Genomic DNA, 24066 nt, shown 5'->3' on the forward strand with positions numbered 1-24066 from the left:
GCCAAGTGGATATAACCAGGTATGCACTTGAAATGTAGAAATGTAGTTGTAGAAATAGCGTAGGATGGAAGATGAAATTTGGGTAACATCTCCATAGAGTGAATTGCTGAAGTTATAAAAAAGCTAAGATCTCTAAAATACAACTTGTATTATATATATGAGTAAAAGCGATTATACCTTATCATTAATGGATTTCTTTTTTCTCGAAAAAGTTTGCATTTGTAGATTCTTTAAGCATTTCTTTTAAAGTATTTAACTTAAATGTTACTAACTTTAAATTATCGTGTCCTTGTACTCCCACTTGAATAATATCATGTAACTAAGATATGAGATAGCTAACTTTACCATTGTCTGATTCTAGAGATAGAAATGTTTACTGCATGGCTCTTATCAATCTATTTGTCCATACCAGGAGCCAGCAAATTATATGGCCTGTGAGCCAAATCCGGCCCGCAGCCTGTTTTTTGTAATTAGTTTTATCGGAACACAGCTACGGCCATTTTTTTACATATTGCCTATGGCTGCTTTCATGATACACGGCAAAATTGAGTAGTTGTGACAGACCGTATGGCCTACAAAGCCAAAAACATGTACCATGTAGTCTTTTACAGAAAAGAATTGCTGACCCTTGATCTAAAACCGAAAACCATGTGACCAATGATGTAGTCATAAATTCTAATAATACTGAATATTCGTTACACAATAGGATCAGAAAATCCCTGGAATTTATCTTGTCACTCGGGAAGATGTATACAAATTCAATTCAGCAATAAAAGAAACATTTTATAGTTATGAAAGTAACAGATTTTAAAGACTGGGACGATAGTAAAATATCTGCCTTTAAGGATGAAATTGCAGCATTCTTTTTGGGGGAGGTTAGGAATAAAATGTTGACTCTAAGAACTTTAGTAGTAAAAAATAAAATTAAAAAGGGGCTAAAGGTGGAACCAGAAACTACATGGGCTATGGAAGACAAGAGAGAAAAATATTCCAGGCCTCAAAATTCCTTTGTCTAGAACATGATAAATTATACCCAAAAGTTGGATATTCAGAGTTAATTTACTAAGTACACATAGAAAAGAGAGAATGTGTGTCTCATAAAATATGTATCATTCAGCACAACACTTAAAAGGTTACCTAGTATGATTCAGTTCTTCTCCAATGTCTGGAACCTTCCATATTAATAGAAAAATATAACATAAATTCCTTTTTATCACCTTAATAGCCACCCCTCCTAGGCCCACACCTACTTTTAACCACCTGTTAACAATAAAATAAAGTGGCCTTTATAGACAGACTTTCTTTTTTACTATTAATACTATTAATAGCGGAATTTTTCCAGTTGGAGGAACTATCTGTGATGACATGTTTCAAAAGATTTGGGAAGCAATTATGTTCCCAGAGTCTCTTTAAAAATTGTAAACTGTTAACTACTTATAATCTCAGCACAGACATTCACTCTAAAAGAAATTTGTGAAAATCATCCTTATTAAGAAATGAGTTAAAGTAACACAGGAATGAGAATATAGATAGAGTCTCTTCTAATCAAGTTAATACAGTCTTGATAAAAATCTATATCTTGTTTATGTCAAAACTATATGAAAAGTTTTTCTGGTCTATTATGTTAGAGTACAAAGTGCTTTAAAAGAAAATTTATATATTCCTGAAAGTTTGAAAAGCATATAGGAATTTTTTTTATGACCCAATTCCTTTACATTTGAAATGAAAAGTAACATAATGGTGAAGCAGAATTTTATATCAATTATTCCCAGAATCACCAGTAATTTTTGCCCAATCTTCTCTAAATTGGATTAGCTACTCTGCTACATAATGAGTATTTTCTTTAAGTTTATCAAGTGTTTCTATAGAAACATTAGAAATCTTTTATAAAACAAATGCTTAAAATGTTGTATTGATAGTTTTATCAGGCTTCTTGGGCCTCTATAACAAAACACTTTAGATCAAGTAGCTTAAACAAAAATTTATTTCTCACAGTTCTGGTGCATGTGCAAGTCAAGGTGCCAGCCAATTTGGTTCCTGGCGAAGGCCTATTTCCTGACTTGCAAACAGCCATCTTCTCCTTGTGTCTTTACATGGCAGAGAAGGAACAAGGAGGAGAGAGAAAGCAAGCGGAGTGAGAGAGAGAGAGAAAGTGCTCTCAGGTCTCATCTGAGAAGGGCACTAATCCCATCATAAGAACTTCACACTCATGACCTCATCTTCAAATACCACCATCATGTTGACAACTTCAACATGTGGATCTGAGGGAGACACAACTCAGTATATAGCAGTAGTGCAGGATCCATACTTTTAAATAAAATTCCTATCATCTTAGTGTAGAGAGCTGTATGTTTGTTAATATTATGCTCTTTCAGAAAGCTGTGAAAACAGATAACTCAGATTTCTAAAAACCAATCCAAACTTTCTGAATATAATTCAATATAATACATTCTCTCATAAAATAAATATTTATTGAATGCATGCTACGTATTTCACATTGCCTTCATGGTACTAGGCCCAGCCTCTTGAGATATTAAAAATCTATAACAAATAGATTCATTTACCTTAGTATGGTAGAAAATATACTATAGGTATACATGACTTGGGTTACAAGTCATAATAATACATTAGTAGTGTATATACACAATAATCACTGAAGAATTGAAAACAAGATATAACCACTGATAGGGCATAGTGAAAGAGAAACAGCATTTAAATATAGGATGACTCAAGCAAAAAGGCAAGAAGTAAAATCTTTATGTTTAAGAACCGCTCATTGACCAGTCTGCCTAGGGTTCCTGTGAGTGAGTTAGAGGCAAGGGGCAAGGATAGTTTTTGTTTGTTTGTTTGTTTGTTTTCATTAAAAAATGAGAAGCAGTGAAGGATTTTTACAAGGCTTTGGGTATTGAGAATGTTATATTCCAGGAAATTTTGTATAATGGCATAAGAACTAAAAAGAGAGGAAAAAAATTTTTAAAGAAGACATTGACAGGATTTGCCAACTTTAAAACTTGAATCATTCTTAAATCTCATATGGAAATTTTAAAGGATCTTAGAAATAGGCATCTTCCCTACAAAATCATCAATAAAAGAGAAATGCAAATAACATGAAATGTGGCCATATTTCATTTTAACTTTTAAGTGAATAGACAGCTTATATTTTCTTCATGCTATTCAAGTCACTGGTGTATAAATTTTAATAGAACTATAACCTCCACTGTCTTTTCTCTCTGTTCATATTTATACAGTTCAGATGATATTTAGAAGGCTAAATTATTGGTCAGTGGCTATATAATTGAAACCTAGCCATAATAACTATAGATATAATTGCCATTAAATTTGCATTAGAATTGAAATATATGACCATAATGTCAATTTTGGATGCTTTGTTTATTCTTTTCTTTACAACTGCCCTAAGAAACAATGTCAGTAACTACTTCTTAAATGTGTATCATTCCAGTGTTTATTACTTTGAGACATGTTTCTACCAAGAGTAGAATTTTTAAAAGTTGCAAAGATTCAAAGTAGACATATCATATAAATGACTGCAAATTTGCTCTTGCTCAATCTCCATGTTGATCATCATGCCAAGTGTACTTGCTATAGATTAGATGGAACTAGGGTTAATATTGTCCAGGGTCTACCATGTCTAGCCTAATCTAGCAGCCCCTCTGTTTTCTTGTCTGCCAAAGAAAACCTGTTGAAATGTCACTGGTCGCTAAGATCTGACATCAGTCTTTTTGTTTTGTTTTGTTTTTGTTTTTGTTTTGAGACAGAGTCTTGCTCTGTTGCCCAGGCTGGAGTGCAGTGGTGCAGTCTAGTCTCACTGCAAGCTCTGCCTCCCGGGTTCACTCCATTCTCCTGCCTCAGCCTCCCGAGTAGCTGGGACTACAGGTGCCTGCCACCACACCCGGCTAATTTTTTGTATTTTTAGTAGAGTCGGGGTTTCACCATGTTAGCCAGGATGATCTCGATCTCCTGACCTCATGATCTGCCACCTCGGTCTCCCAAAGTGCTGGGATAACAAGCGTGAGCCACCGCGCCCGGCCTGACATCAGTCTCTTTAGATGAAAGCCAACGTAATTTGGATGCATTCTCAAATCTAGACCACAAAAAAGAAAAATACTTCAATAATATACCTTGCATAGGAGAGGCCCTCCTGGCCTTAGGAGTCCTCACCCTGTGTCACTTATTGGTTAAAAAAGATTATTAAAGGAAAGTCTTTAAAAAAAAAAAAAAGATAAAAGAAAACGTTCTAATTCTCCCCTATTAAATCTAAATGTAGAGTGTGTGATATAATAATTTAACTATATTTTATGCTCTTATTTTTTGTGAACAAATATGCTTAAGTGACATGGTTTAATCTATATTGATGTGCTTTGCATCTCCCTTTGCTGAAAACTCTGACCCACTTTGTTCTTTTTTTTAAGATTACATTTTAGAGGCATTATTGAGGTTAGACTCATAATATCTGGGCCAGTTTATCCTGGCAGGGCACATTTTTCTGTTAATTGTCAAAATAGAGTTCTGTAATAGAAAGAAAAAGAAGTGGAAAAATAACTAGGTAGGAAAGAGAGAAGGAGCTTGCTTGAAGGAAATTTTATACAGACATAATTTTTAATCTCCTTTTTGACTGATGTATTTATTAGTTATTACCCAGGTTTTATACTCTTCAGTTATGTATACCATTATTTAAAACTTCTAGAATTATTTATATTTTAAAATGTTTATCTAACTTCCTATGAATATTAGCATCCTCATTAATTTGGGGTTTTGGGTTTCGTTTTATATCTCTCTGGAAGATCTGTCATAAAATGCTTATTAACATTTGCCATTTTTTAAATAGTAGTTCATAAAATAAGCTTGGCACCGTGCTGGGTCTGTGATTGTTCTTGGTTGCTCCATGTGTTATGATGCAGTTAGTTAACCCTTCCCAGATCCCAACTGGGGATCTTAGCCAACCTCAGTCTGAGCTACTCCACTGGGAACTGATCATTATTTCCTAGTAAGTTCTCATCCTACTATTCTCATGTATATTATAAGCATCAGTGAGACTGGGGATCATTGGTAACTATTTAGGATCAATAAAAAAATGAAAGTACATTTCTTTCCATTGTGCCAGGGCTACATTCACAGATTGTAATTAGGAACTATAATTTGACAAACTTGTCAGTGCAAATCTCTTTTACACAGAGAAAGACTAGGATCATTATATCTACCTAGTAAACAACTGGAACCCTCTTGCATTATTTATAGGTTTGATCTTATTTCTAAACACAATTAGTTCTCTTGGTAACTAGTTCACACTTACATTAAGCTTTTTTGTCTTCATTTCTACGTGATTCATTCTCGCTATTGCCATTTTTTTCATAAAACCATAGGAAAAAAATCATTCATCTGATTACTCAATGAGCTGATCATGTCCTGTCTCTAATGCTACCCAGACACTAGTGTAGTGGTATAAACCAATTTAATATTGTTCAGCTTAATAAATAAGGTCACAGAGTTCTTTGAAGCAGTAGCTACGTATAATCCAACAGCTTTCACTGCACTAAGGCATTGATCCTATTCTGTTTCCTATAATGAACTTCTATGTGCCCATTTTGGATCAGGCAATTTATTTCACTCTGATTATTCAAATAAAATGAGTGCATGGCCTTACAGGCTGAAGGGTAATTCACTGACCAATAGAACACCCTCTTCTTGTGAAACCTGAATAATAAGGAAATTGCATTCCTCTTCAAAAATGAAGATGAGCAATTACATTCAGAATTCCATTTGATGTGCTTCAGAGCTGCGTCAGTAGCCTTCCATTTGCGCATTCATGTATGCATAACATAGATATCCACGTCCTCTTAGCTCAGCCAGTGTTATCTATTCCTTTTCAGTCCATGAACCTTTATTATTTTTCTCTTTAAAACATAACTTGAAACTCAATTTACATGAAAACATTCTACAATTAACTTATTCAACTTACTAATCTTTTTAATTTAAGTTTACAGGAAGTTTCAAAGATACACAAAAGTAGAGGGACTAATATAATGTGTACTAGCAATGTAGTCATCATTTACTCAGCTTCAGCAGTTTTTAACATGTTGCTATTCTTGGTCTTCTGTCCACACACTTAAAAAGAATTTTGCTGGAGTATTTTAAAGCAACTTCCAAGTAAGATATATATCATCCATAAATACTTGAGCATTTTTAACACAACAGCAGCATTATTATTACATAAAACAAAATTAGCAATTCTTTCAAACTAATATTTTTATATAATAAGTTTTCTCCATTGTCTCAAAAAATGTTTATGCATAGTTTGTTTAAACTGAGGTTCCAAAAGGTCTCCACATTGCATTTGTTTCATGTGTTTCTTAGGTCACTTTTAATCTAACAACCGTTCTAGCTCCCTTTTTCATAGCATTTATTTGTTGAAGAAACTTCTCTTATTTGTCTTTACAGCATTTTCCCAATATTGATGGGCTAAACTTACTTAACTTGATTCATATGTAACCCATAAATCCGTCATATTGATTCTTCCCATGCTTTCAGTCTGCCAGGAGCAGCCTGTCCTATATCACTTAAATAAAAAATTGCTGTGCTTTATATAAATACAATAAATAAATGAAGTAAATGGCTATAATCAACAGAGTTAAATATAGAATTTTACTTTAAAATAATCATTTTGATTTTTGCTGATTTCACTGAGAAGCTTTCATGTTGAATTATCTGTAGGGTAACATGATTTTTGTCCCATCTTGCTAACAAGTCTTCAGCTCAAAGGAGAACTTGTGTAATCATTAGATATGACATATACATGCTTCACCTGTAAATACAGATACAGATTGTCTGGGTATATGTAGTTTTCTGGTGTGCTAAGAAACTATGCTCTTAGTATGATCCATCTTTTCTACTGTTCAAATCACCCTGTTTTCAGTGTTTTAGAAATGATTTTTAAGATTTATAAAGTTGAGAGACCAGATGGTTTCCTTTCCAAACATTTATATTTTCCTCACCCTAACATCAGGAAGTTCATTTCAGATTGCATTTCTGTGTTTGAATTGTTGTGTTTCCCCTAAGTTGGAGTACAAACAAGTTGAGATGTAGGATAAGTTTTCAAGATATTGTATGGATTGTGCTGTTGCTACTTGTTTGGATAACATTGTATGAGTAATTTATTCCAAAAGTACACTGTCTAAAATCTCAGATAAGGGGTATAAAGTGCAGAGTGGGCTTCTGAGAATAGCTATGGGAATTTTACACATTTTTTTTTTTCTTTTCAACTAGTGGGAGTACTTGAGATTTTATGTAGTGCAGATATATGGGGAAAAGGGATTCCAGTTTATATGAATAATAGCTGCACAAAATAAATTGTTTCTGGAATTGTATAGGTAGTAATGTTACTTCATTTTGTTTTTGGTGTCACATAACGAGATAATGGTTGGAGCAATTCTGAAACAAAATTTGTAAGAAAGACCCTTAAGAGAGAACCTAAGTCAGTTTCATCTAATTTCTCAAAAGATTTTTATTGAAGTCTGTTTCAAAGAGCTAAATGGAATGAGTAGGTAAAAGTAGTCTCATTTCAAAGAACCCAAATTTAGTTTGGTGATTTTTAATTTTCTTTTAGTTGCAAACAGTGAAACCCTCTTCACAGCTTACGATTCTCGTATGATCAGATGTCTTATTTTCCAAATATATCATTCTTGAGGCTCCTGCATGTCCTGATTAGTAAAAAGTTTAATATCTTTCTCTTTATCAATTATTTCTTTTGAGTATCTTTGGGGAAACTTTGTCCATGAACCATTGGCACTTACTGAGTTTAAAGTATTCAAAAGGGTCAATCCTGCTTCCAAATGGCAGGTATAGAAAGAACTTCAAAATCACATCAGCTCATTTATATCCTGCATCTTGAGGATTTCTCCTACCCCATGTTACAGATAATGTTCTTCTAAACTATATGGATGTTCTTTTTTATCTATTTCCTGTACAAATTTCTATCATGCCCTTCCTTTGAACTCCAAGTTTAGAACTCTTTTAGTTCATAAAATGTTCAGCCATTGTTTCCGAAAGCTTGGCGTGGTACCGGGGTGATTAGGTACCAAAAGATTTTCTGTCTCAGCCATATGTGTTTGCCAGAACCCTTCTGTACCTTGAATACTCGACTAGTGGCTCTCAAACTTGAATCTGCATAAGGATCACCTGAGCATCTTGAAAAAAATGCATATTCCTTGACCTCATAACAGATATTTCATTATTTGGATTGGTCCAGATTATGAAACTCTTTTTGGGTCCAGAGATCTTCACATTTAATAGCATTCTAGGTGTTTCTGACGCAGGTGAAAATACATTACCTACTAGAGCAGTAGTTCTCATATAGCTTGGATAATTAAATCATCAGAAAGCTCAAAAAGTATCCTAATTCCCAGGACCCCAATCTCAACCAGGGAAATCAGAGCATTAGAATTTCGCAAGGGCTTAGGTATTTTCCAAAAGTTATCCAGGGGATTATAATCCACAGCCAGACATGAGAACCACTATTTTAGACTGCTATGATAAACGTATAGCACCAGATATGTCCTCCCTCGATGGGGTAGATTCTCTTTGAGACACTTAATGTTCTTTACTTTTTTCTGTCATCTAACCTTCATCAAGGCCAACATTGTTCACCCTACCAGGATTTTCATATTTTTAAAAATTTAGGGGCCCCTGTTCTTTTCTTACAAATTGGTCTTTCCAAAGTCATGTGTACTAAATGAAAAGCACATCTAAAGCTAAGAAATAGGGAAGTGCATCCACATTTGAACAATTTTTAAGAGCCTGTTATGTTAGGCCTGAGGCAGTTGCATTAAGTTGTGTTCAACTACACAGAGAAAATCTTGCCTTGCTGAAATTGCTAGTTATGTCCATTTACACACTCTATTACAAAGCCCTGCACTCCTAGGCATTAAGTTTTAGTACATAGATCCAGACAGTGTTGTCTAACGGGAGGCCCTCTATGCCCTCACTGTAATTTAAGGTCAAAAATGTCAGCCTCCTTCACCTTGATTTCATCGTGATGGAATCCTGAACAGGGCAGAGATCAGCGGCAGTTTCAGCCTATACTATAAACCTGAAAAAGCCATGTAAATCAATCTGAATGAGACCATTTAAGATAATTCAATGAAGACAACTTTAGGACCAAGGTTTAAATGTTTCATCTGCCTCCTCAATAAGTGAGTTGTTTTTAAAACCAATGGGAAAGAAATGGCATAGGGAGAAAGTGGACTTTAAATATACTTGCTCGTTTTCTTTAAGACTTGTTACCATAAAGCAATCATATATATATTTATTTATAGAATTATTTCATTAAATATATATATATATATATTTATTCAATAAAAATATTATTTCTTATTTTGTCAGTAGAACAATATAGGAGAAATAATTTGTATGAAATTAAACTTTGATTTTTTAAAATTTATATGAAATTATAGAAATACAAATTTTAACATAATAAATGAAGATTATTAAACATTTTTAAGTGCAGGGTTGATGTTTGCGCATGTGAAGAACTTTTAGAAAGAGGAGATGGAGGACTTTGACATTGCCTATCCATTAATCATTCCAACCCTTCCTAATAAACTTGCAGTGTAATACAATGAACATACTTTCCATGCCAATGCAGTTTCAAGATAAGTTCTATAAACACACCCTCCTGACCCCAAACCCCAACCTACCAACCAGTTTGCTGCCACTAAAACACATCTATATAGGAATTCTAGTGTGTCCAATGATATAAAACAATATTAGATATACCTAGTGCCTTCCAGTCCCTCTCCAAACATCCTATGCTCAACATAAACTATTATCAGAATCCATATATGATTTGTCTTACATTCTTACAAGTTTATTTCTAAATATACCCGAAATGTGACCTCAACTGAAACCCTGAATACATATAAGTAAAAGTGCTAAATGTTAAGTGTGCATCTGTGTCCACTTTTCTATGCCACAAAAATCACTCAGGGTTATGGGTTATTAAAAAAATACAAAACAAATGTAATGGCTACTTTGATTATCAGAAACACTCCTATAAGATTTCTACTGTAAGTAAGGAATTACAAGAGGCTTTCTCTGACTGCTTAACCAAATGTTAGGTTAGCTTCTAAATTATAGAGTAATTAGACATTTGAATTTAACAGCTTTATGCTTTTCTTTTAGCCATTACTTGTCGCAAGCAAGATGGAGGACAGGCTGGAATCCATGAGTGCCTACAGTATGCAGGCCCTGTGCCAGCCCTTACCCAAGCCTGCCAGATCCCCTGCCAGGATGACTGTCAATTGACCAGCTGGTCCAAGTTTTCTTCATGCAATGGAGACTGTGGTGCAGTTAGGACCAGAAAGCGCACTCTTGTTGGTAAGAATAATTGGGATGCCAAAGCCAGTACATGTCAAAGCAGAAAAACACAATACAAGTCAGACTAAGAGAGTTCTGACAATGTATTTGAAAAATAATATACCAATGGATTCAGACGTGTATTTTACATTCAGTTGGCAGTGATAAAAGCATTATGTACTTCTAGTAGGAAGAAAAGGAAGCCTTGAAAATTGAACTCTGACTCCCTATGTAATAGGCAGTAGATTATTTTCTGGTGTCAACATGATCTTTTAGTGGACTGCCTACAGTCTGTGAAGTGTTTGGAGCAAAGTTTTTGGGGGGACTTTATTAACCCATTCTCACTGTCAAAGCCTCAGATTATCCTTTCTCACCTAGAAGGGGGAATGTAGTCTGTATCTGAAAACTGTATTTTGAACCATAGTAATGACTGAAAGCAGGAATATAATGAGCAAGAGCAGGAGCCATCATGCTGAACTAAAGCTTGGTGCGTTTGAAATATTGCCAATGGCAAAAGCAACCTAAAAACATTGGTACTAGTATTTTTCAATTCAATTCAGAATTGAAGTTAAAAAATGAACCACCTATATAATAAAGACTGTGAAAAACTATATTACACAGCTTATGAAGGTGAGAGATAAATATATGTAATTATCTGCTGTATAATTTAAAAGTAGGTGAAGAAGAATGTTCTGAAAGGATAATACAAATTTTACTATACAAAGTACCCAATACTAACGAAAGCCTGTATAGAAAACACTGTGGAGTGAGAAAATATAATCGATTTATAGGCTAGTGTTAAACATGGTTAAAAATGGAGAAAAGGAAATTAGGAAAGTAGGAAATGTAGGGATGTGTGAAATTAATGATGGTATTTTCTAACTTAAATTGGCTTGGTTGTTTCTCTTCCACAGGAAAAAGTAAAAAGAAGGAAAAATGTAAAAATTCCCATGTGTATCCCCTGATTGAGACTCAGTATTGTCCTTGTGACAAATATAACGCACAGCCTGTGGGGAACTGGTCAGACTGTATTTTACCAGAGGGAAAAGTGGAAGTGTTGCTGGGGATGAAAGTACAAGGAGACATCAAGGAATGCGGACAAGGATATCGTTACCAAGCAATGGCGTGCTATGATCAAAATGGCAGGCTTGTGGAAACATCCAGATGTAACAGCCATGGTAATTCAATCTTTATAGTTATATATTTGCTATCTTTGGGAGTGTGGATGGAAAATGCATGTGCATTATAGTGGAATGGAAGTGAAGGTTTACAGAAGTATATTCTAAATCAAACTCTATGAAGCACCACACTATATATATATCATTTATATATAACAGGAGGTTCAATGGCATTGCCTCATTGTCCAGAAGTTGGCAACTTAAGTCCCAAAGATGGTGACAGGAAGCCTGATGGGGCCCACATCTTACAAAGGGTAGGCAAAAACCGGTGCCAGAAAGGTCCCCCAGAGCTTATCAACAGCCTGTACATTGAACACACCCAACAATCCCCAACAAGTCCATACAGAAAGGGAGTAGGGAGGAAATAAGATTTGAATCAGTTTGAGATTTAAACAGACTTTTAACAACCAAACTGGCAAGATTTGCAATGTGCTCAAAATGTTGTTAAGCATCAGAGAAGATGGAAACTAGTAACTGATGAAAACACAAACGTTTCTTCTCCATTGAATTCAGATTGGCGCATGCATGCGCGAGCACACACACACACATATACACATACCAGAAAAAAAAAAAAAAGAAAAATGTGCATACTCCTAGGAAACTGTGTCACCTTTATTTTCTAAGCCAAAAAAGTAAAAAATGCAGCTATAATAATTGTGTTGCCAAAAGGTTGTGAACAGTGCCATCTTTGACCAGAATATATTTAATCTTAATACAGGCAGTATTAAGCAATTTTCACTGTTATTGTTTTATTTTAATACAGTTGTCTTTTTATAATGGAATGAAAGAAGTTTACAGAGGGGCAGCCTGAAACACAGATACCACATACTTGCAAACACTGGATGATGATCTCTTACTTACTTGATAGAAGTGACCAGGGAAGGATGAGTTAAATTGCTAGGAGCATGATACATGACAGTTATCCTCCAACCTTGCTGAAATATTAATAACTCTTGCTATTGGAATGGTGCTGCTCCAGTTTTATTATGTAGTTCAGAAAACAACACTAATAAAAACCATCTCACATTTATAAACCATCAAGGTGTCATGGTGACATATTTATTGAAATCTCTTAAACATCTCTGCATATATATATATATATCCATATATATCCACATATAATATATCCATACACCGACACACACACAGACACACATATATGCGGCAGACAACTGTGGCACCTTTCTTTTTTTTTATTATACTTTTAAGTTCTGGGATACATGTGCAGAACGTGAAGGTTTGTGACATACGCATACGCATGCCATGGTGGTTTGCCGCACCCATCAACCCATCATCTACATTAGGTATTTCTCCTAATGCTATCCCTCCTCTAGGCCCCCATCCCCTGAGAGGCCCTGGTGTGTGATGTTCCCCTCCCTGTGTCCATGTGTTCTTATTACTCAACTCTCACTTATGAATGAGAACATGTGGAGTTTGGTTTTCTGTTCTTGTGTTAGTTTGCTGAGAATGATTGTTTCCAGCTTCATCCATTTTATGGTGTATATGTGCCCACGCACATGTATGTTCATTGCGGCACTATTCACAATAGCAAAGACTTGGAATCAACCCAAATGTCCATCTGTGACAGACTGGATTAAGAAAATGTGGCTCATATACACCGTGGAATATTATGCAGCCATAAAAAAGGAAGAGTTTGTGTCCTTTGTAGGGAAATGGATGCAGCTGGAAACCATCATTCTCAACAAACTATCGCAAGAACAGAAAACCAAACACCGCATGTTCTCACTAATAGGTGGGAACTGAACAATGAAATCACTTGGACCCAGGAAGGGGAACATCACACACTGGGGCCTATTATGGGGAGGGGGGAAGGGGGAAGGATGGCATTGGGAGTTATACCTGACGTAAATGACGAGATGATGAGTGCTGACGAGTTGATGGGTGCAGCACACCAACATGGCACAAGTATACATATGTAACAACCCTGCACATTGTGCACATGTACCCTAGAACTTAAAGTATAATAATAATAAAACAAATAATAAAGTATACTTTGGGAGCCACATAAATGTTCATCCATCCTGATGCATGGTATTAAATATAGCAACGGCATAAATGATGATATATAAACACGTTTATGGCATATCTGAAGTAAAAACATAATACAAATTTTGTATATTCACTCTTGGTATGAAATCTTGGAAGGTGTCACTATAGCAACAACTTTTTAGCAGTTTTTTTTTTTTTTTTTAATTATACTTTTGAGTTCTGGGATATGTGTGCAGAACGTGCAGGTTTGTTACATAAGTATACACATCCCATGGTGGTTTGCTGTACCCATCAACCTGTCGTCTACATTAGGTATTTCTCCTAATGCTATCCCTCCCCTAGCCCCCCACCCACCCGACAGGCCCCAGTGTGTGATGTTCCCCTCCTTTCTGTCCATGTGTTCTCATTGTTCGACTCCCACTTGTGAGTGAGAACATGCAGTGTTTGGTTTTCTGTTCCTGTGTTAGTTTGCTGAGGATGATGGTTTCATCAACAAATATCTTAGAGGAATCTTGTGATGAATAAAAAATGTGTAACTTGATTTTTGAGTCATTTAAAATTGTTGCTATCCTCTCCTCTCAAGGAAATACAAGAGGACAGCAACAATTTGATTTTTAATTTATTAGAAATTTATTGAGAGCCTAACCACATAGTACTAGGTACTTCTCAAGTTAATATCTTCAAAATGTTATAAAACAAAGGGTAGAATATCTGGAACTTTTTTATTATGTCATTTAATCTTCATATTTTAAAGAATCTTAGAGGTAGCCCAGCTTATGCAAGGTACGTATATACAAGATTTCTATTTAAATAGAAAGGATAGAATGGTATTGTGCCACCCCTCAGCTTGATCCAGTGCTCCCAAATCCCTTTATCCTGCTGTACATTTTACATTTCTAAAGCATGTATCATCTTATAACATACTATATAATTTACTTACTTATTATGTTTCTTGTTTATTCTTTATCTCCCATTCAAGAATAGAGATTGATGAGCATATCTTAGACTATTTTATTCACTGATGTATCCTGAGTACCTAGAATAGTAGGTGCTCAACAAAATTTGTAGAATAAATGGACAAATAAAAAGCTGGATAGAATGATTTCTTTTTCCAGATAAAGAGTTACTACCTACTGGAGTTGCAGTGGTTTCTGTATTTTGGGATGACCGTGGCAATTTCTTAAAATAAGACAGTAATGAATTTTGCTGCATCAATTGACTTTTTCATTCACTAAAGAGTTCTCTGTTGTACGCAGTGTTGTTTGATAGCATTTTACCCATCGTGGAACTTCTTTCAAAACTGGTATATATCCTCTCAAACCCTACGACTGCTTTATCAACTAAATTTATGTAATATTCGAAATTATTTGTTGTCATTTCAACAATTGTCACAGCATCTTCACTTGGAGCAGATTCCATCTTAAGAAATTTCTTTGCTCACCCATTGAGAAGTAATTCCTCATCTGTTCAAGTTTTATCATGAGATTGCAGCAACCCAGTCACATCTTCAGACTTCTCTTCTAATTCTAGTTCTCTTGCTGTTTCTACATCTGCAATTACTTTCTCCTCTGAAGTCTTGAGCCCCCTCAAAGTCATCCATGAGAACCAACTTCATTCAAACTCCTGTTAAGGTAGATATTATGACCTCCTTCCGTGAATCATGAATGTTCTTAATGGCACCTAGGTTGGTGAATCCTTTTCAGAGGTTTTCAGTATACTTTGCCTGGATCCATTGCAGGAATAACTATGGCAAGTATAGTCTTACAAAATGTATTTCTTAAATAATAAGACTTGTAAATCAAAATTACTCTTTGGCCCATGTGCTGCAGAATAGATATTGTTTTAGCAGGCATCCAAACAACATTCATCTCCTTGTACATCTCCATCAGAGCTCTTAGATGACTACATGCATTGTCAATAAGCACTAATTTTGAAATCTTTTTTCTGAGCAGTAAGTCTCAGCTGTGGGCTTAAAATACTCAGTAAACCATGCTATAAGCAGATATACTATCATCCAGGGTTTATTGTTTCATTATTAAGCACAAGCAGAGTAGATTTAGCTTGATTCTTAAGGGCTCTAGGATTTTCAGAATGGTAAATGGGCTTGAAGTCACTAACTGCATTAACCCCTAACAAGAGAGTCAACCTGTCCCTTGAAGCTTTGAAGCCAGCCGTTGACTTTTCCTCTTTAGCTATGAAAGTCCTACATGTTGTCTTCTTCCAACAGGAGGCTGTTTCATCTACACGGAAAAATCTGTTGCTTAGTGTAGTCATCTTAATTACCTTAGCTCAGTATTTAAGATAACTTGCTTCAGCTTCCATATCAGCACTTGCTGCTTTACTTTGAACTTTTATGTTATAGATAGCTTCTTTCCTTAAATCCAAACCAACCTCTGCTAGCTTGCAATGTTTTTTTTTTTAATGCAGCTTCCTCACCTTGCTCAGCCTTCATAGAGCTGAAGATAGGATCTTGCTCAATTAGGCTTTGGTTTAAGGGAATGTTCTGACTGGTTTGGTATTCTATCTGGACCACTAAAACTTTCTGCATATCAGCAGTAACACTCTAGCACTTTATTATTTGTATGTTCACTGGGGCAGTACTTTCAATTTCCTTCAAGAAGCTTTTCTTTGCATTCACAACTTGGCACCCCCAAACAATTACAATAGTAACATCAAAGATCACTGATTGCAGATCACCATAACAGATGTAATAATAATGAAAAAGTTTGAAATATTGCAGGAATTACCAAAATGTGACACAGAGACACAAAATGAACACATGCTGTTGGAAAAATGGCACCGATAGATTTGCTCAATGCAAGGTTGTCACAAACCTGCTATTTGTAAAAAATGCACAATCTGCAAAGCAAAATAAAGCAAAACCCAGCAAAATAAGGTATACCTGTAAAACATTCTAATATACTTACATTATTTCTTTATCAAGTTTTATTACTCTATGTAATGCATTGGGTATTAAGTCTTAATGGAAAACTGGTGCTGAATACTATTAAAAAAATCAAAGCCCAATTCAGATTTGTCCTTTGAAAATAGTCATACTTTTGCTGAAGGAATTCCATACTAATTGAACTTTAATGAACAAAATGATTCCACATTTTACAGCTCAAGAGTTTTTATTATTTTACTCTGACTTTTTGTGCTTAAAGAAAAAAATTAAAATTACAAAGAGAACATAAATCAATGTATCAGCCAAAATATTAAAATATATCTGTCAAAGTATTGAGGAAGAAAAAAAGTCTTTTTCAGTTCATCTAGAGAAAAAGGGAGAGTTCTAGGTTTATTTATTGCCCTATTGTCAAACAAAATACAACATTATATTTAAGCGCTGGGCACACTTTTCTTTGTGCACTAAGAGTCATGATCCAATGGCTCTAAAATTACCAGGCCTTGGTACTGCCGTGTGGACATCATACTGGCATTCAGAAAGCTAAAATACATTTTTTGTAGGCCACTTTAATTATATTCATTTGTCTTCCAATTGTAGTAACAATTAAATAGTTCAGAATAGTTTGTCTAATGCCTTATTAATATAAAATAATGTCTTTTTAACATTAACTTTTAAATATAGTGATTTGTATTGACTTTTCCATGTTTTCTCTCTTTGCCTAGTATGCTTGTGAATGATATTACAGAGGATTTTCTGGACATTAATGAATAGCTTAAGCAACTGCTTTTTTGCAAGCATCTGTAGGATTCAAAGTGTGCTTTGCTAGCACCCAAAGTTACCCTTTAGAAATTTGCTTCATACCAGTTTGCACTATAGCACTAATTATTGAAATAAGAAGGCTTTACAAATATTACAAATAAGGAAAAACCTTTTAATAGAATATCTTTATATTGTAAATATGTGTGTGGAGTATTTATATTCTTGTGTGGCAACATTTAACATTGTTGCCTAATAGCCTAAGCAGTCTACTGCTTATTCCACCAGCCTCTTACAGCTCTGACATAGATGATTCCAAAGCAGGTGTCATGTTTCAATGACCATTGCTAGCTACTGCAAGGAAGGAACTATAAATATCAAACACTGTTGTATCACTCAGGGCCTCTAGTATACATGCCTCAGCTGTGGCTTTTCTACTAGCATTTGTAGGAACAGGAACGAATCATCAAACAAACAAACAAAAAAAACACTTGGAAAAGGAATACATCCTGGATGAATTTTAAAAATTATAATACCCAATTTACAAATAGACTTTAGTTTAAGAGTTGGTGCTTTTAAGTTGAATATGGAACTCAAGATAAAACTGATAAATATCATCATGAATATGGGTAGAGAATAACCCACCTGACCACTCAACCATAAAGTAACTGAAATGTATTACTTTTTGTAATAGGATTCTACCAAAGATTATATAGGTTCACTATTAGAGGTTAATTAGAAACAAAATTGAATAAGACATTTTTCCTTATCATAGTGGATACTTGTATTTGAGGAAGAACATGTTTAATTAAACCAGGCAGAAAAAGCAATAAATAGAGTCTGGTAAACAAGCTGAAATAGAGTCCTAATTTCTCCAAAGAGCTTTTCCACTTGGTAGAATTCATTTAATGTCAATTCATTTCAGATTTTCAATGTCTCATTTGATAGCATAGGTAGAGCTAGTTTTGCTTTTGCAGTTATCATTCACAACTGGAATCTTTTTTTCCTTTCAAATGTAAAAGAGAGGCAGGGGGTGAGGGACAGACTTTTCCTGAGGTAACTAGTTGCAAGTTTAAAGAGCCAAGGAAAGAAGGAAAGAGCATCTAAGGATACTTGGGCACAAAGAGAAAGCAATTGCCTTGGGTAGAATTTAAATAAGGTGTGGAGATCAGCACTAAGCTCACACAGGCTCCCTGAGGGAGTACAGAGGAGGTGATGAGGGAGAGATGGGCTGGAGATTTTCCTGCAGCTGCCATTTGTGTCAGGTGTGATGGAAGAGCATCTGCCATTATCGTTTAGTTTTGTCTGTTCATGTTCTGACACCTCAACTATCTACTACTTCATATCATGGTTTTCAAACTGGGTTTTCCAGAGCCCCTTAGGCCAGGCTGTCAAACATAGCCCCCAATAGATCCTGTGTCCTTATTTGGCTTTCCTTTCAGTTTTTTAGGAATAAAGTGTTTCGTTGCTTAAAATAAATTTAACTGCCAAGAACAATTCATTATTTGCAAAAACCAAAAAAGAAAAATTAGAATTTTGCTTTTATCAGCAATTTCTGCTACTATAGGAAATTTTAAGTAATGTGGATATAAAACAAAATTGACTCCCCTTTGATCTTTTAAATAGACATTTAAAAAATAAAACAGGAAATGTATACAAATAACACTTTCCCCTCCCTTTGTTGAAATTAATTTATTGCTAGTTTATCCATGCTTGACCTTTGACCTGTAAAATATAAAATAATGTAGGAAGAAGAAACTTTCTTAAGCTTTTGGCATTTTTGTTTGGTTGCTTGGTTTTGCATTTTCTTCTATACCTGGAAATGGACGTTAAAAAAAAACCTACTTTAAAAATCCTACTTCTTCTATACCTGGAAATGGACGTTAAAAAAAAACCTACTTTAAAAAAAAAACCTGAATGGTTCAAAACATGAATTCAATTTTAAAGCATTCCAATTATAATCTATTTAGATCTATTTCTCTGGTCCCCAGTGAGATGCTATGTGAAAAAGTCAGTAATTATGGGAATGCAGTATCTGAGTCATTCTCTTAGAGAGTCATAGTTTGTATTACCCAAAAGAGAAAGTCCAGGGTAAAGAGACCTGTAAAACCTAGTTTAATGCAGCAGTTTTTCAGTTTATGACAGAATGCTTTTTGTTAAAATTATGTTTAATACTTATCGGAATCCAATAAACCAGTGTTCAGAGATCGTCCTTTGCAAATACTTTCATGGCAATATTAGATTTTAATTGATTGAAAGAACAGTGCATTGCACTGGAACAAGTTAAAAATAAATCATTCTAATAAGCTTCAAAATTAATACATTTTCCATTACTTCATCTTCACAATCTGTACACTCTATCAAATATGTTTGTATTCCTGACAAACCCCTATGACTAAAGTGAAGTTTTTAAACTCTGCATCTGATTTTCAATATCATGTTAGTTAAAATTATAAACGTTAAATATGAGAAGAAAGTCAATGTATAATTAATATGTGCAATTATTCCCAAGGTTTGTTATTATGGTTCAATAAGTAAAATATAGACACAGGTTCTTAAATATATGTTTATTTTCTTTTTTAACAAAATATATATTTGAAAGTGCAATATAATTATGATACTGACTACCTGGAGTTAGGCCAAACTTCACAGGTTAAGGGACCAGTACTCCACAAGACTCCTCTCACTTCAGATATCAGCCGCAAATTTAGGAGTCCCCAAGCCAACCTTACTTCTCACAAGCTGGCTGCAAATTTCTGACTTCCCAGTACTGCCCCAGGCTCAATAATTCACTAGAACAGCTGACAGAACTTGGAAAAGCACTATATTTACCACTGCAGTTTTATAATAGCAAAAGGATACAAATCAGAACCAGCTTGAAAAGACAGGTAGCTGAGGTGAGGGGCATCTGAAACATGAAGCATCCATAATCTCTCCTTATGGAGTCAGGAGGCGTCTTTCTCTCAGCACACTGATGTGCATTTCCAAACAGAAAGCTCACCTGAGCTTTGGTATCCAGAGTTTTTATTCAGGTTTCATTACATACGCATGACTGAGGAATCATTGGCCATGTGGTTAAATGCAATCTCTCCCTTCTTAGAGGTGGGTCAGATAACATGTAGCTCAAAGCTCCAACTCTCCAATCACATGATTGGTCTCTCCAGTGTGACCAGCCCCTTCCTGAGATATCCCTGTAGCATAATAAGTGGTCTGAGGAGCCCACCATGAATAACATAGATAGTTCTATCACTAGTGAAATTTCAGGGCCGAGAGATTTGCCTTTCAGGAATCAGGGACAAGGGCCAGGCAAATTCCTTATTACACAAGAGAAGCCTTTAGAGTTTGCTGTGAGAAATGCCCTTGGTAATGAGCTTGTACATAGATATGAACAAATGAATCTGAAAAAGCCTAGTCATTGAGTAAACTCCCAGTATTAAAATAACAACAATAACAAAACCTCACAGCTGTTCATACTGATGTTGAAATTTTCTGAGAAAATTTATAACTACTTAGCAGATATGAAAACATATGCCTTCAAATGTATATAAAATGAATAAACAATTAATATTTTATTATACTTCTATAAATTTTCCTGGGTACTTTACTATGATAATTAATTGCCTAATGTTGATTTATAACTTTTCATCCATCAAATACACAATGGGTAGAACACTGGAACATAGGAGTTTGGATATATACATAGTAATTTGGTTGCCCCAGCTATCAGATCACCAGTTTTTAATATATAATTGCTCCAGAATATTGTCCATTTGGAAAATTTTTGCAGAATGTTTTTTTTCAATTTTTTCCAGCTTAGACAATAGACAGACAATAGATAAGAGACTAGCTACATCTTCTCATTCCCAGTTGCAGTCAAGTGCATATAATACACATTTAAGTAGAAGAGATTTTTGAGGTTGCTTTCGAAATTAATCCAGATGTTTCAAAGAGAATGCCAGAGTTACTCATTCACACAGCTATAAATCAGAACCAACCAGTATTTTCTATATGTTTTCAAAATGAATTCTTTGATCCATCAACAGTGCTCCTTTCAACAGCACAATTTAGTAATTGTGAAGTTTGTTGAAATCTACTTTATCTCCACATTTATAATTCAAATGAATGAGTGATTGTATGTATCTCAAAGGCAATATGTCCCCCAGTTGCCACTTTAAGCCTGCAAGTGTTTTGTGTTTATTTCAACCTGAAAGCAGCAGTCAAAGATATAGTCAGAAGTCTGGAGTTTAATTTTTCCAAGTGTCAAATTCTGTGTTGAACTGCTGAAAGTTTTAATATCCTAATTGTGAAGTCATTCATTTTATTCCAGCATCCTCAGAAACCATACATTGCTACAAGATGCCAGCAGTTTATTTAGCCTTAAAACATTCTAAATGTTTTTCTATCTTTCCACCCCCATGGTTGTTTGGTGTTAATTGCCCTAAAAAATGATCTGAGCAGAGAAGGCAGAGGAATGCTTATCTAGCAGTTCACCAGTAGCATTAAGGGTTTTAATGGTGCTAGATAAACATGACAGGCAATTATTGAATGTTGTCAGACATTGGAAAATAAAATTGAGATGCTAGGCAATATACAGTTTTGCAGTTTTATCTTTATTTCAGTTTCTAATTTGTATCTTTTAACAGTTTAATAGGCTGAATTTTATTCGAGAGATGTTTTCTGGAATATGCTATTGGAAAATCAGACATAAAAGTTTTATATCTCCTTCCTTAATAACACAATGTGAATCATGAAGTCATACATGCTAAATCTTACTAAAGCCATAATATTTCAATCAAAAAAAGAATTTCCATTTATCTGTTACTCTGTAGGGTAGTGACATGAAAGACCACCATGTGCTTCTATTTTCAGTTATAATTACTGAGCTAAAAAAGGCTAGAGGTTTACTTTTGAGGGACATTTTGCAGTTTATCAAGGTGGGAGAATGCAATTCTTCTAAAAATATTTCAGTAACTTATTACCTTTGAAATACTAGTGCTCTTTTGCCAGAGCCATTGATAATATTTGGAAATGATTTGGATGGTTTTTAATTCACTGTAATCTTACAAATATTATTAAATAATCTGGTCATAATGCTATTGATTTGGAAATGACTTTAGACACTTTTAAAGTTTGATTCTATTAAACTATTATTTATTTAAAGAAAATAAATTATTACTGGCCCTAAAATAAGAGGAGTTATTTTTAGGCATCTCTTACTATTTTAGTTCAATTAATTTACTGCCTGAGCTGTTAGAAAAACGGAATGGAATTTAAAATATATTTCAACTCAGAATCATGAAGGGGCTTATTTCTCCACCCCAAAGCATAAAGTCAAAATGTAAGATTTAAGTAGATCACTGCAATCTATTTTAAAATTTCAGTAACACTACTCTGAAATATTCCTTTAGTTCTTTGTTGGACTTTCCTCTGGACCATTATCGATACTCCAAAAGTCATCCTGAATATATGTGAAGTTACATTAGAAACTTAGCACTGGCATCTTCTTTCTGTCTTCTATGTCTCACAAAAAACAAAACCCCAATTCTGCCACATCTGCCCTCCAGAAGATTATCTGGGACTAATCCCTACTTTCAGAACTTTTCATTGTATCCTAATCTTCATGCCAAATCTGTGATCCTATTTTTTTAAAATTTATACTTCATTTACAATGGATGATATAATACACATACCATCCAATTTATCAGTTTCTCTCCTAGGAGTACACCAAACAGAAACGCATACATATGTCCATCAAAAAACACGTTCTAGAATATTCATAGCAGCAATGTTAACAATGGCCCCATATTGAAAACTACCTAAATGCCTACCAACAATAGAATGAATAAATAAGCCATAGCATAGTCACACAATAGAATGCTACACATCAACTAGAATAAACAGGATTCAGCAATATGCACCAATATAGATGAAATGCACCTCACAATGTAGATTGAAAAGGCTAGCACAAATGGATATACACTATATGATTCCATTTACATGGAATTTTTAAAAAGTAAATCTATTCTACACTGCGAGTAGTCAGGATAGTTGTTGCTCTTCTAAGAAGAGGTAGTGGCTGGAAGGGAATACAGAGGAGAGTTCTGGACTATTTATTTCATGGGTGTGTTCAGTGAAATTTACATCTATGGAAAATGCACTTTCACGTATGAAGACTACAATACAAAGGTTAAAACACATATCTCTGACAAATGTATAGGGGATACTACATAAAAAGATATGCCAGAAATCTATCTTCCATTTTTTTGGTTCTGCCTGTATCTTACAGTAGCTCTTCCAACTTAAGTCCTACACAATCACACACACAAATGATTGAAAGTAAAACTTGTGAAACCTGAGTAAGCACGATGGATTGTATTAATGTCAGTAACTTGAGAGTGGTGGAAGATTGTATTTTTAACATGTGTCTCAGGTAATTTATGATTAGGTAAGGCTAGGAAATACTATGTAGTAAATTAGTATTTTAACACTTTCAATACAGGACAGTTGGGGCACAATCTTACAGATTAAATTTGCCATTTTGATTTAAAGGTGGTCTGACTTTCTGTAGTTAAAGAAATTAATGTTTGTTGGTTCTTTTTAAAAACCTACCTACAATAAAAAGAATAAAATTCTTAGGAATAAATGTAACAAAATAAGTTCAAGACCTGTACACTGAAGACTATAAAACATCATTGCCGGCCGCGGTGGCTCAAGCTTGTAATCCCAGCACTTTGGGAGTCCGAGATGGGCGGATCACGAGGTCAGGAGATCGAGACCATCCTGGCTAACACATTGAAACCCCGTCTCTACTAAAAAAAAAAAAAAAAAAAAAAAAAAAAAAAAAAAAAA

General features: G+C 34.6%; 1 protein-coding gene across 1 annotated transcript in view; it reads left to right on the forward strand.

Moving 5' to 3' along the window:
* The window catches only part of THSD7A (thrombospondin type 1 domain containing 7A), a 492664-nt gene that overhangs the window by 409629 nt on the left and 58969 nt on the right, over positions 1–24066 (forward strand). Inside the window, exons 12-13 of the mRNA XM_026449388.1 lie at positions 10195–10389; positions 11283–11546. Coding sequence (XP_026305173.1) covers positions 10195–10389; positions 11283–11546 — 459 coding nt within the window. The remainder of the gene's footprint in view (positions 1–10194; positions 10390–11282; positions 11547–24066) is intronic.

Source organism: Piliocolobus tephrosceles, chromosome 8 (assembly GCF_002776525.5).
Source record: "Piliocolobus tephrosceles isolate RC106 chromosome 8, ASM277652v3, whole genome shotgun sequence".
Lineage (NCBI taxonomy): Eukaryota > Metazoa > Chordata > Mammalia > Primates > Cercopithecidae > Piliocolobus > Piliocolobus tephrosceles.